Source organism: Vollenhovia emeryi, unplaced genomic scaffold (genome assembly GCF_000949405.1).
Source record: "Vollenhovia emeryi isolate VEMERY1.0 unplaced genomic scaffold, V.emery_V1.0 DF939129.1, whole genome shotgun sequence".
In the NCBI taxonomy this organism is placed as follows: domain Eukaryota; kingdom Metazoa; phylum Arthropoda; class Insecta; order Hymenoptera; family Formicidae; genus Vollenhovia; species Vollenhovia emeryi.
The window spans coordinates 1286475-1300246 of record NW_011967237.1 but is presented as its reverse complement, the minus strand read 5'-3'; the positions used below and the strand labels follow the sequence as shown (position 1 = coordinate 1300246).

Below are 13772 nucleotides of genomic sequence, written 5' to 3'. Positions count from 1 at the left end.
CTCGAGAGATTATTATTTGGAGATTATTAATGCGCAGTTAATTGATATCGTATCTTTGGAAAATTTTAAGACACGCAAAAAATCACGCTTATAAACATATCTTGTTTGGTTCGCCGTTAATGAAAAATATTTTACTTTATATGTATACATATATTGTATGTACGGAGCGTTAATTTTATTTCAAAGCTGTTCCCGCTAAACTCGCTAACCAAAATGAAATTAAGTACGAAGGTATATCTACAGGCGAGATTATAAATGCAGATTGGATTGTCACGTACGCGCTTGCTTATTTGTCACGTTGTACCGCGGGGGGACACGGTGTCAGTGAATAATTGCGGCTCATTTTCACGAAATTACGCGACGCGACGCAAAGTGCATTAAGGCGTTGCTTAATCAAGAGGCGTCCCGCATTATTATTTCATAACCGGGCGAATCACGGCGGGTTGTGCAATCCGCCGCCGCGCCACGCCGATGCCTTCGCGCGACACGCGCGAACGCATCAATTCCGGCATCGCGTTCAATTGCCTCGAATACAATCGATCAATAAATATTTATGAGCGGCTCGAGCATGTCTCGCGACGCGACGGATGCACGCCTGCCGATGTTTTACGTCGATGACGTCTGTTCGGGGCTACGGGCGAAGCAGATGTATGGTGTATCTCCCTGTTCGAGATACCGAACAATTGAAACTTTTTCCATCTCCCAAGGTACGAGACGCCGAGATAGCGCGACTCTAAAGTATTAAGCAAAGTATCTTATCTTCGTATGCAATCTTCGCAGTCTTCTTACTCAGAGTCTCGTGACTCGATCGTGTTATAGAGTTGCAAAATTATCTGAATCACGCCTCTAAATTCTAAAATTTTGTAACTGAAGATGTTTGAAAAAAATTCAAAATTTTCCTAATTTCGAAACTCTACGGTCTCAAGACTTGAAAATTTTGTATTTATGTATTTTAACTTGTACGTCTCGAGGCTCCCTGTTCGAGATACCGGATAATTTAAATTTTTTTCCATCTCCCAAGGTACGAGACGCCGAGATAGCGCGACTCTAAAGAATTAAGCAAAGTATCTTATCTTCGTATCCAATCTTCGCAGTCTTCTTACCCAAAGTCCCGTGACTCGATAATGTTAAAGTTGCTGAATTATCTGAATCGCGCCTCTAAATTCTAAAATTTTGTAACTGAAGAAGTTTGAAAAAAAATGCAAAATTTTCCTAATTTCGAAACTCTACGGTCTCAAGACTTGAAAATTTCGTACTTACGTAATTTTAGCTTGTACGTCTCGAGGCTTCCTGTTCGAGATACCGGGCAATTGAAATTTTTTCCATCTCCCAAAGTACGAGATGCCGAGATAGCGCGACTCTAAAGAATTAAGCAAAGTATCTTATCTTCGTATGCAATCTTCGCAGTCTTCTTACCCAGAGTCCCGTGACTCGATAATGTTCAACCATCACTTAAACTACGGCACATCCGGCGGGAATAAATTTTATAGACTGAGATAAATTGTTTAATAAGTTGCTAAATTATCTGAATCGCGCCTCTGTAATTCTAAAATTTTGTAATTGAAGATTGAAAAAATTGAAAACTTTCATAATCTCGAAACTCTACGGTCTCAAGACTTGAAAATTTCGTACTTACGTAATTTTAACTTGCACGTCCCGAGGTTCCCTAAATCACATTTATGAGTCACACGACTAAATTCGAGTCCAGTTTTGTTTGAACAATAGAGTAATTTTTCACAGGATGAATTAAAGCTCTTTTCTGGAAATATCAAAGTTGCTGTTAAAACGTTATAACATTGCGTTACATGGAAGGGACGTACTCGCCGTTGCCGGAGTTCTTACGGCGCTTATTTACGAGCACGTTACACGCAATGTTAATTCGACAGATTTGACCGTAAATAACGCCCGTGTATACCCACGCGGACCAGGATATATTTATCTCAGTCTATAAAATTTATTCCCGCCGGATGTGCCGTAGTTTAAGTGATGGTTGAAATTTATGAACGCAAGTTGAGGGAATCAACGCGCAGCGGAATTTTGAGCGCGCGTCCGTCCGACGCGCATTTTTCAAATAGTCGTTAAAGACAATTTTATCCGCGTGCGTAGACGGATGCGCTTCAAAAAGACTAAGTCGCGCGCGTATTCCGAGATGCGAAAGTTCCGAGCACGAGTCCTGAGGATTTATTCGTGCTTCTAATCTTACAATAACGTCCCGCGAGCGCGGCTCTTGGAGCGCACGGTAGGATTTGGAATCTAAGATCGATTTCTATTCGCCGATAGCATCTCTCGGAGTGACAGAGTGTCTTGGCGTTCCGTACGCGCGCGGGATGTCGGCAGATACGAATAGAGATACGTCAAATTAAATCCGATTCTCGAATGTCATAGCGATCAGTCGTGGCTCCGTCGATTGTTTCAGGAGAACGGCTGCCTGTACTCGCATATACGATGGGGCGAGGCCTTCGTCGTGGTCTACAGCGTGACATGTAAGCGGAGCTTTCAGGAAGCCCGTGGACTTCTCAAGCAACTCGCGGATCTGCGCCTGCCGTCCTATTTCACCGCCCTCCTGCTCGGCAACAAGAGAGATTTGGATCATGCACGGTAAGCGTAAATCACACATTGTTACAAATGTATGATTAACTGTACCGTACGAGGGACGGGCCGTGTATCTCACCGGTGTAACGTCCGATGACGATCCTCTGACTGATATACGACCAAATAAACCGCGCACACGCGCGTCGTAAGAACGGTAATTATTAATAAATCAATAGCGGCATAATTTTTCGCCACCTCATATCGGCGCGAGAGAAGCTCCTCGGTGCATCCCGGAGCTCGTTTATCGCGTGTACCATATATAATTATAATTAATAATCGTGCTTTCTGAGTTATAATTTATCGGTATCGCCGGGTGAAACTTGCACAGAATTCGATATTATATTACCGTAGTTACGTTTCAATCTGCTGTTGAGTAATTGTTAATAGGTTACACGATACCCGTACGTAACTGAATAAATTTCCCTCAAAATAAATAAGATGAAATGAAAAGACGACGTCTTGTGTATTCGTAAGTAATATTGTGCTTATACATGGCCCATTTTTATCCGCGGCCTCGCAAGTCTGGCACACTTCGTCGATTGTCGTCTTAAGGGGTACTCACACGGCCAATGTCTGTAATATCTCTTTGATTAATCTCTTTTCTTACGCTGAGAAACATTTACATCGGATAAACCGATTGAATGGTGTTTCCGATGGTTAATTTTTCCGATTACGTTTTCCGACTAAATTACGGACACGTTCGATGAAATTTATTCGACGAAATGCAGCTATCGATGAAATTTGATTGAGAAACCGATCATATTTTTCATCGGATGTACAATTTAATTGGATATGTCCGTTTGTTATTATGTAATTGAACTATCCGATTATATTTAACCGGATATTTTTCTCAGTGTAGATTAAGTGGCTGGGAAATACATACACGAAGACAATTTTTCTTTAATTATCCCGAAAATCATGTAACCGTGGGAAAACGTGGCATTTCGAAAGATTTTTATGATAGTTTTCAGAAATTTTACCATAATTTTACTAGTAGAATGTATGGTAAAATTTCAAAAAACTCTCAAGGTCCTCAAAACCCCATCCCACGATTACATGATTTTCAGAATAAATTTTAAGAGAAATTTCTCTCCGTATACAAATCTCTAGAATTTTAATATCGGGCTTAACAAGAGGGTTGAATATTGAGCATTGCAGGGCAAAGGGCAGTATTTTCCCGCGCAAGTGCCTTCTTCCAAAATGGCACCCTCGGCTCGATCTTGTCATGAAAATCACGATTTTTGCGCGCTTTATCTAGCGCCGAACATATCTACAGTACCGAAACTCATTGTCGAAGTTGAGATTTATCGGGGCTTACTCGATTGATACGAATCGTATGAGGGCCGCTTAAGTGGCTCGCTCGGCGCAGGAATTACAATATCATTTCGCGATCGCGCGACGCGGCTTCGTGTATCGCCCTCGGCGAATCGTCGATTATTCGATCGTTCCTCTTTTTCTTTCGACGTCGCGTTTTATGCACACGCGCGCGATGTAGGTATGTGTGCCCGGCCTCTATTAATCCTGCACTTCACTTTCCACCTGCGAGTAACAGGATCCTCGCCGGCTGTTTCCTACACGGGGTGAGATTTCGCGCCACGCGATTCGTACTTTTCTAGGCGGCTCCTCGCGGCATTTTATCAGGTTGCCCCTTCTGCGTTCGCTCACGTTGCCCACGAACCGGTTGTTTCAGTGTCTTGCAGAGGAGGAAAATGAGCCACTTTGATCTCTCATGCGTGAGAATATATTACAGTTAGTAGAATATGTGCGTTTCGAGTTGAAAGAATCGTAGGATACGAAGCAATCGATCTATCGTTTAAATTAGACCGTGTATACATGATATGAGGGAACCAGACCTTGTCGATCTTTGTCTCGATTCGACTAACAATGACGAGGGTTTCCCCTCATTAAGGGGATGCTGGTGTGAGTTTGCACTTTCGCACCTTTTGCACTTAAAACTGTCTGTTTCGTGGAAACATTTGTGTAATATACAAATCCAATTGCTTACGTGTACAGATCGAAAGCAGTTTGCTACTCCGGCAAAATTAAAGAACAATATGGCATCGCTGAAATTAAGTTTGTAAGTCTAATAAGAAATAATAGTGAACAACATACGGTACGTGTAGTATGTTGCACACTATTATTTCTTCGGGGGTCGATTTCTGGAACTTACGAAAATTACAAAAGTGAGTGAATACTAGAATATTTATAATTTCAACCTGTGAATTCGCTTACTTCTGCAATTTTCACAAGTTTTAGAGATACACAATTCATCGCCTCATCTCTCTCACGAACTCTCGCGAAAGCTTCACGCATATGACAATCATGCGACGCGCAAGAATGCGAATCGAGTTTTCCGTTGACAGCGCCCCCAATGATTCTTTTCGGAACGACTAACAATAAGTGTAAAAAATGTCGGCCCACTCTGATTAAGGCCTTCACACATTAAATTCCGTAAGGACGTAAAACGTAAGCGTAAGAAAATCAACAGGTTGGATTTGCTACTGCTTGCGTCATTGCCTTACGTTCTCGACTGTGATTGGTCGATTTCTTATGCTTACGTTTTACGTCCTTACGGAATTTTATGTGTGAAGGCCTTTACGGGAGTTCGGTCTCCTTATACAGACTCCATGGTCTAAATCTTCAATGGCTTGGTGTTATTAATTTCTGTGGTTTCTCATGTATTCTGAGCAAACTACCGGAATTGCTGGAAACTCGTCGTCACTACGTACTTGCTCGAGGAAGGGACTTTTTGCCGCACATACGCGAGTTTCTTCTTTCCGTTTCTTTCTTCGCCGGCATGGCGCGCGTTTTCGCAAAAACCAGTTCAACGAACCGAGCGTTCGATCGGCCACACGATGACGGAGTAAGTTAATCGGCCGACCGGCACGTCAACTCTGGCGAGCGACTCATCCAAGTCGGTCAAGCGACTTGGACAGGTAAACAGATCTGGCGTGGCAAAATATCGCGTGAACGGTTTCTAGACGAGCGACGAACTACATGACCACTACCGGGTGCCTCTCGAATCGGCGGCATCCGATACCGACACCGCGGTCTGCGCTAGATGCCCACGTGTCACGTTTCACGTGTTGCCGTCGGGGGATCCGGCGGTTCGACGTACAAGTATGCGGAGAAATGGATGTCGCACCGAGGAGCTTGCTGATCGTAGAAAACGGGGAAACGCGAAGACATTAAGTTGTTGTATAAATCGACTTTGTATCACGTTAGAAAGATTTTTGCGGATACAAGGCTTCTCAAGATTTAGTATCGGTAATTTAAATCTCCGGGGAGATTTTAAGAATTCGAGAATGAAAAAATGTCTACCGTAAGATTTACGAGACGTATCAGTCTTTCTTATCGCTGAATGTAATTTAGCAAACTAATCTTGCAGCTAGTTAGTGGTCATTAGCGACGCGATCGGCTTCTATAAAGCAATTTCTTCGATGCGTAACGTGACTTTTCATGTAGCAATGTGCCGAGCGAAAAGTCGTGGAAAAATATTGCTTGTTCGATAAAAGACGCGCGATGTAAACGGGCGTGGCTTGCGTGCGGTTTCTTGAGCGCCAATACATCTCGTCGCATTTTATGCAACCAATCGCTCAAAGTGCATCATCGGCGTTGCGTGATTCGGGCGAGAGAAAGCTAGGAAATACAAGTACGCGCGCCCGCCGTTTTTGCTTGTAACTTGAATAAAGAGTGGTGGCTCATTAGCCTTGCTGGATCGGCTTCTCACGTGTCCGCTGCTGGTAAAATTAACAGGACAGTGATGCGCGTGTGAATATTCGAGTTCCTCGAAACGCGCACTTCGTGAACTTATCGTGCCGAGAATTCACGGATCGATGATTTTCCTTCAAGCCGCCGAATGCGAAAGAAGCTCCCCTCGTAGGTTCGAGTCCCTTGAAATCTTAGTTTAACCCTTTGAATCATAGTAACTCACGTTACCACCTCAACTTCTTTACTTTTTGGCCATTTAATATTTAATAGTTAACGCATTTAGGTCGGATTTTGTGCATTTTTGGGTATCTTAGCAATAAAAGAACATAAAAAAGTTGAGCAGTCTTTAATATTTATTGTAAGTTTTATAAATGAGCAAATATGAAAAAACGGCAATTTTTTCGGAATTTATTACTGACCAAGTTTTTTAAGATTATTTCTTGAAAACTTTGTACAAAGGGATTTTCCGGGTTGCACATTACAAATCTGATGTCAGATTTTCAGAATTCAAAATGGCCGACCCAAAATGGCGGATGCAAAAATGTATGTTTCAAAGGGTTAATTGACTACAAATTAAATGTCATTTTTTATCTTCCCCAGAAATAAAATTTACCTTTTGCAATAGTAAAATATGAAAAGTGAAATATTTAAGATTTAATATCATGTTAACACAGAATTTTACAGAATCGTCTAAATATTAATCAAGAGTGTCGGTATAAAATTTTGTTCAAGATTAATTGGTAAGATATCTTTTGAAGAAATTTAACTTTTTTTTCCTTTCGTACGATCGATAGTCGAAGATAATTCTCGTTTTAGCTCTTTCCGTTAATGAATCGTCTTCATTATCGCTTGTCACGTCGCTCGCATCGCGGAGATCGCGCCTCGACCGTTGTAGTCGCGGAAGAAACACGTAGGTGAACAGGACCTCACTCGGTATCCCTTCTTCATCGGGCGCAGAGGAATTTCCCGCGCGATTCCCGCAGGAATGCGGATCGTCGTTAACGAAGACACGCTCCTTTTCTCGCCTTACGAGCCACCTTCTCTTCCTTACGTCGCCTTTATGGGGCTTTGCATACCGGGAGAAATCTCACCGATGATCTAGTAACGACGACGGCGCCGCAATTACATACGCTCTCGACGCTACTATGCAGGATGTCTCGAAAAAGTATACGCATCCGTGCCGGGACTCCATTCACGAAGGAATTCGAAGTCGCTCGTGCTTTATCTCCTTTAAAATAGGAGTTGTTCCAACGTGTAATTACCGATGCTGAATATGTATACATTTAAGGCTTGGCTTGGCAATTTATATTGTTTCACTCGAGAATCTGTCGATCTAAGATCTCGAAGGATTCGAGACTTGAAAAATTTGTCGTTGCAAAGATTGCAAAAGAGTGGTATTTCAAAGTGAAAGAACGGTCACGTGAATCTGATAATTTTAGAGGCGGAATCTCCCCGATGCCCTAAGGCTGTGGTCCACTTGATGCTTCGGAGCATTCTTCTCTTTTTTTCTTTATCAAAAAGAAAAAGAATGCTCCGAAGAATTTGCAGCATCAAGTGTATCGCAGCCTAAAACGCTAAATATAAACGTAAATGATAAAAAGAGGGGGGGGGGGCAAACGGATCGAGACAGGCACAATAGAATTCGACGGAGAGACTTACTCTCGACATTTCAGCCTTTCAACCTCGGAGTCACCTTTAGAACAGCCAAGGATGACGAGGCGGAGGTCGAGCGAGTTTTACAAGCCGATTATACGAGTGTGATCGAAGTTAAATAAGGTGTCGTGCATTCGCTGGGAATTTCGCGGGGAGTTAACAAAGGGGAAAGACGGCGGGGTGCCTCGATCGCCACGGGCGAATGCGAAAAATGTCACACAAATAAAATGTCACAGGCCTGACGGGTGTTGCAAGCGAGCGATTGGCCGTCGATCCGCGACGGCGATTGCGGCACTGGCGGGAAAAGAGCAATTCGATTTACGTAACTGGCATTTTGATGGCATGTAAGAGATACACGCTCTTCGTAACTGTCACGATTATCGTCGAGAAATTTAATTAAACCGGAATTATTCGAGAGATCCATCGATCCCCGGGTCATAAATTACAGCGCGCGCTTCTCCTCGCGTGTCGTATGCGGGGAAAATGATCAATTTTAAATTTATCTTATCGCCCGTGACACTACTTTACATGCGGGACTACGAAATAAAATGAAGCCTGTGTACATTATTCGTTGTAATATCTTAAAAGTTATATAGTTCAAGAATGTGAAATATGTTTACTTTAGGATGCAGTAAAATTTGTCAAATTTCAAGCAACCGAAATCTTTGGAAGCATTCATGAGAGAATTTGAAAATACTAATGATTTGATTTTTTGAAGAATAAATAATTTAAAAAGATACCGCTCGTATTATAGGTGACAAAAACAATAATGTAAATAAGGAGGCCAAGTTTAACGAGCTATTTGGTTGACTATTTTTTAATATAGATATATTTCACTATAATTACACTGTGTACAGAAACGCGTTCGCTATCCACTATCTTTAATTGTAATTATAGCGAAATATATCTATATTAAAATTGTCAACCGAATAGCTCGTTAAACTTGGCCTCCTTATTTACATTATTGCTTTTAATAAATAAGTCATAAGATTGTAGAGTCTCGTAGCGTAAGAGTTTAAAATTTGTCTAGCTCGAAGACTGCCGAAATGTTTAAAGTCCTAAATCGAGGATTTAATTTTGAAACGAAGAATTTATGGGAGAAACGCTTGAATGAAATGACTTAACTTTTTTTTAAAAATGAACAGTTCTAAGTAAATAAGTAACTTTAAGTGTTCGCGAAAATAAATTTTCAATCTCTTAAAAGATGTGCGAAGATGAAACTCGGGGAAGGATCGATCCAAGGGAACCGCTTCGCGGTCTCTCCTATCCAGTAGCCGCGCTCGTCGTCTTAATGGAGTTCATAAAGATTAGAGCGAAGCCCGCTGCAGGGCTGGTGAGACCACTCTCCCGAGAACGAGTTTTCGCCGCTTTAGATGCAGCCGGAGAGCTGTCGCATCTTTCAGTCGCGAATATTGCGCATCGATAACGCTTATCTCGAAGTATCGCGACCGACAATCCCTCGCAGCGAGGCGCGACAAAACAAACTGGCTCGGGAAGAGCTACTTCCGTTTCGATTAAAGTCCATTTCTCAAGCTCTGTTTTTTTTTATCTTTAAACTACTTTGGGATGTAAACTCCCTTTCTGTCTAAGTTTTGGACGTTGAAACTCTCGCGTGTCAATTTGAATAATTTCCGTCATTGATATCTCAAGATCTTTTGATTTGCAATTGCAGCTTCCTTTCTCCTCCGCGAATCTTCGTCGTCCTTTCACGTATCCATTGTGCACCATTTTTACGGTGTATCATCCGATTGAGCGTATTGACGCGCTCCTTGTCTCGGAATACTCATCGTAAATATTTGGTCCGTCTACTGCGAATTGAGAAAGAGCGCGGGAACGACAGAAACCAACACCCGCCGCTCGTAAACAACGGCGCGGGGGGGAATCGCCTCGCGTATAAAATATAAAAGGGAACAGGGGAGATATTAACGGCCGCGAGCGTGGCACGTCGGCTTGTGCACGATCGCGTCTAATCGCTCGCCCTCCCACGTGTGCCCTCTTCTCGACGCGCGCCCCGCGAGGATCGTGTATTCCTGCGAATTTAATTGTCTTCATAAATATCGGAGCCCCTCTGCCCCACACGCAGAGGCGCGCTCTCTGGAAATACAGGGATTTCCTCCCCTCCCCTCGCTCACCCGCCTTCGTTTCGAGCGTGTCCCGAGGATCCCGAATATTTCGGACCGCGTCTTTTTGTCCTAATTAAAATGCAGCCTACCAGGCCGGCGTGTCGATCGTCAAATTACTCGAAAGTCGATTCGAAGAATTAATGCTGTAAAAATGTGGGAAACATTGATTAAGGTAGTTGCTTCGCGATGGTAATGCTCAAAAGTTTCTTCCAGACAGGAACCAGCACTCAATTATTACAACGATATATTTTTATGCAATATTGCTCTAAAGAATACACTTACGATTAATACATAATATAAAATAGATTCGAAAGATTATAGTTTGAGACACTGTGGTCACATCTCTTACACTACACTCATGTCTACTACATCATTTTTCCCATTTTTCAATTTTAACTGTTTATATTGTTGAAACGGAACGGCCAATAATTTTGATTTTTCCCAGTTATTCGTTCTACTTTACTTTATAACATATTTGTTTCTCATACACGAATCTCACTCACCGTTAAGCTTAAAAAAAAGTGCCATAATTTGCGTTTGCAAACGCAAATATTAATATTTTAACACATAATAATATGTGTAATAATATTTTACGTGTAATAATATTTTTAACGTGTTTTACACGTAATATTTCGTGACTTTGAGACGGTCATGTTTAATTTAATTAGTCTTATTTTGCACGTATTAATGTAAAGAATGAACTCTAATAATTTGAAACAATTTTCACATAAATGATTTTACGAAATAACTACCTTAATCAGATATTTTAAAACTTTGGAAACTAATGAAACGTTAAACTTGCCAATTTCTCGCATACAAGTTTATAGAGCCTCGTTTTAAAAATTAAATAATCTCACGAATATTTCTGTAAATTCGTTCCGCCCTCTATTTTGAATAAAATTATGTCCCATGTGTTATAATAAACGCGACATAGCGTGCGTTATAGACGTACAGAAATATACAAGAGTTAACAAAGCTCTTATTAACCCTAACATCGTAAATATCCTGCGGCGCCTGGCGGCTTCATCCTGGCGAAATTCCAGTGACTCCGCTTCCTCTCATAAATGTATGGTCTTTACGGTCGCCGTTCAATCACCTCTCTCCACGCGCGTCTGGTGTTTGCCAAACTCATAGCATCCGTCGTCCGTCCGGTATGTTCCGTCGTTTCGCGAGGATTTAATTCCAGCCTTGGACGATTCCATTGACTTGGAGAGCGCCAACGTCCGCCGGCGGTATAAATCTGCGAACGCCCGCAGCATCCGGTCCGCATTTCCGCTGCTCCCGATCGATGTTTCAACACATGATTCGAGTGTTCCGCGACATAAACCACTCCCTGTGAATCATGCGAAATGACGATCCTCTTAACCAACCAGCGTGTCCCGAGTCTCGAATTATAAAGAGAGTTATAAAGCAGGGGGACCGTAAATCCTAGTGTTTTACGATTTCGAAGTTGCGAAACTACAAGCTCTTCAAATTTTCGTTATTTTCACGAAATCACGTGCCAAAGTCAGTATACGAGATGAAAATCCGCCATTTCTGGCGAAAACTTAGTTTCGAGGCTGGCAATTTTTTATTTTTAACAATAATAACATTTATATAAACCGAAATCCATTGTTAAATAGAAGTTTGGGGGATTTAAGTGTAGGACTTTTAAATATACCAAGCGAATACTTGGAGTCACAATACGCAATATTAACAGTAGGCTCCAAAGTATTTGTTCTTGACGTTTCGAATCTTGGAAGCGCGCACTCGTCAAAGGGATCGTTAAAGAGGAATCGATAAACGTTTCTGTTGCAGAGAAGTGTGCGTGGATGAGGGCCAGCAGCTGTCACTGGCGCACGGATGTCAGTTTTACGAGGTGAGCGCCGCGGAGAGTCCCGCGGGAGCGGCGTTGGCCTTCCAGGCGCTCCTGCGGGAGGCGAGGTCGGTCCAGCTTCTGCGAGCGTTGCCGATCCGCAGGAAGCTGGGCGTGCACTCGGTCTCGAGAGTCCTCGGGACAATCTTCGGCAAGAACACCACCAAGGATCGTAAGAAGAGGCCGTCGTTGAGCATATGACGCCTTCTATGCGCCCTCCTCCTCGGAGGACGAGATGAGCCAGGCAGGAGAACCGACATCGTCGTCCTCAGCAGCAACGTCTACTCCAATCGCTGACGAGGTCCGAGCCAAGGATGTAGAATTTCCCTTGTGCCTTCCTGAAAAAAGGCCGCCATCATCGGGATCAGAAGACCGTTCTCGGTCTTGCCAGCGTCCTTTCTTTCAAGAACCTTGAAGAGAAATGCATTTGCCAATCAATCTCCAAGGCAGTCAAACTCGGTCCTGAAGCATGTTAGAGGACCTAAACTCCGAGGACATAAGACTGATTTTCTGGCTTTGAGGACACGCACGGTCCAAGGAACAACACTCCCTGGAAGTCCGTCGTGCGAAATGTTTAAGGGCTCTTTTCAACATCTGGCAGCCGAAAGATCCAGACTCCGAAAAAGTTTCAGTCGTGGAGGGCGACACTTATTTTTTGAAAAGAAAACTGTTTCGTGTGCCGAAGAAGAATATTTACATGGTGTTTGCGTGTGATCGCACTTGCAGTGGCGGGAGAGAAGCGCGTCGACGATCAGAGATCGTTTGCGATACGCACGATGCAAAGGTACTTTTTTTAAATATTGCAATAATTTCACAGTGATTACAAGTGACTGGCAAGTTGTTCCTGAATGACGTAGTCTTTAGAACCGTTTATCGTGAATGATCTTACGGTTGCGAATCGCTCCGCAATCGGTTCCGCGAGTGTAACTTTTATAATTTGGGATACATACAATACTTGCATATCACTCGGTCTTTTAAGAGATTAACCCTAAACAGTGTATAGGAAACCATAAGCTGTCTTGTGTTATTTTTTTCCGTGATATTTATAAATCAAAATTTTTCCAAGAATATTCATATATAATTTTTTCACTCGTTTTTACACTATTTTCTTTTTCAGGTGTTTCTTAAGGGGATGCTGGAGTGATTCTGTACTTTGGCACCTGAAAACAATTATGTAATATACAAATTATGTAGCTTTTGTACACAAACCGAAAGTATTCCACTATTCGGACTAAATCAGAGAACCAATAAGTTATAGGTTATAGGTTAGGTAACCTATAACTTATTCGAGTGAATAGAATTCCTGTTAAGCTCCTAAACTTAATTTTAATGATACCACGCTGTTCTTTCACTTAATCTGAATAGCGGGATACTGTCGGTTCGTACCCAAAAGTCACACAATTTGTATATTACACAAATGTTTTCACGAATTGACAGTTCTAGGAGCAAAAGGTGCCAAAAGTGCAGAATCACTCCAACATCCCCATAATTATGATTTCAAAATTAAATACGTGTATTATTTCGCAAGAACTAAATGTTTTATACTGTTTAGGGTTTGTATATTGTTTTCCATTCGATACTCCCGAACGAAACCCGTGAGTCTTTCAAATTTCGATATTTCCACCAAGTGGTGGAAAGGGGGGAGGGGAGGTCGCGATTCGATTCGATTTTCTGCCTATCGTCTCAGTTGTATCCGAAAGAGATGTTTGCGAGCGCTCTCGTCGAGAGCGACTTTAACATCCTCATCACCAGGCGTGATTGATTCGATGACTTTAATGTTCCTAAAGAAAGTAGCCTAAGTGTAAATAGCGCACACGTTCACTTATACTCTGCGGAGA

General features: G+C 42.3%; 1 protein-coding gene across 2 annotated transcripts in view; it reads left to right on the top strand.

The window, feature by feature from the left end:
- LOC105568406 (ras-related and estrogen-regulated growth inhibitor-like) overlaps positions 1 to 13020 on the top strand; it is a 58822-nt gene extending 45802 nt beyond the window's left edge. For both annotated transcript variants that reach the window (XM_012024058.1, XM_012024057.1), the window contains exons 5-6: positions 2417 to 2598; positions 11877 to 13020. In XM_012024058.1, the coding sequence (XP_011879448.1) occupies positions 2417 to 2598; positions 11877 to 12135 (441 nt within the window). In that variant the 3' untranslated portion in view covers positions 12136 to 13020. The remainder of the gene's footprint in view (positions 1 to 2416; positions 2599 to 11876) is intronic.
- The last annotated feature ends 752 nt before the right edge of the window (positions 13021 to 13772 follow it).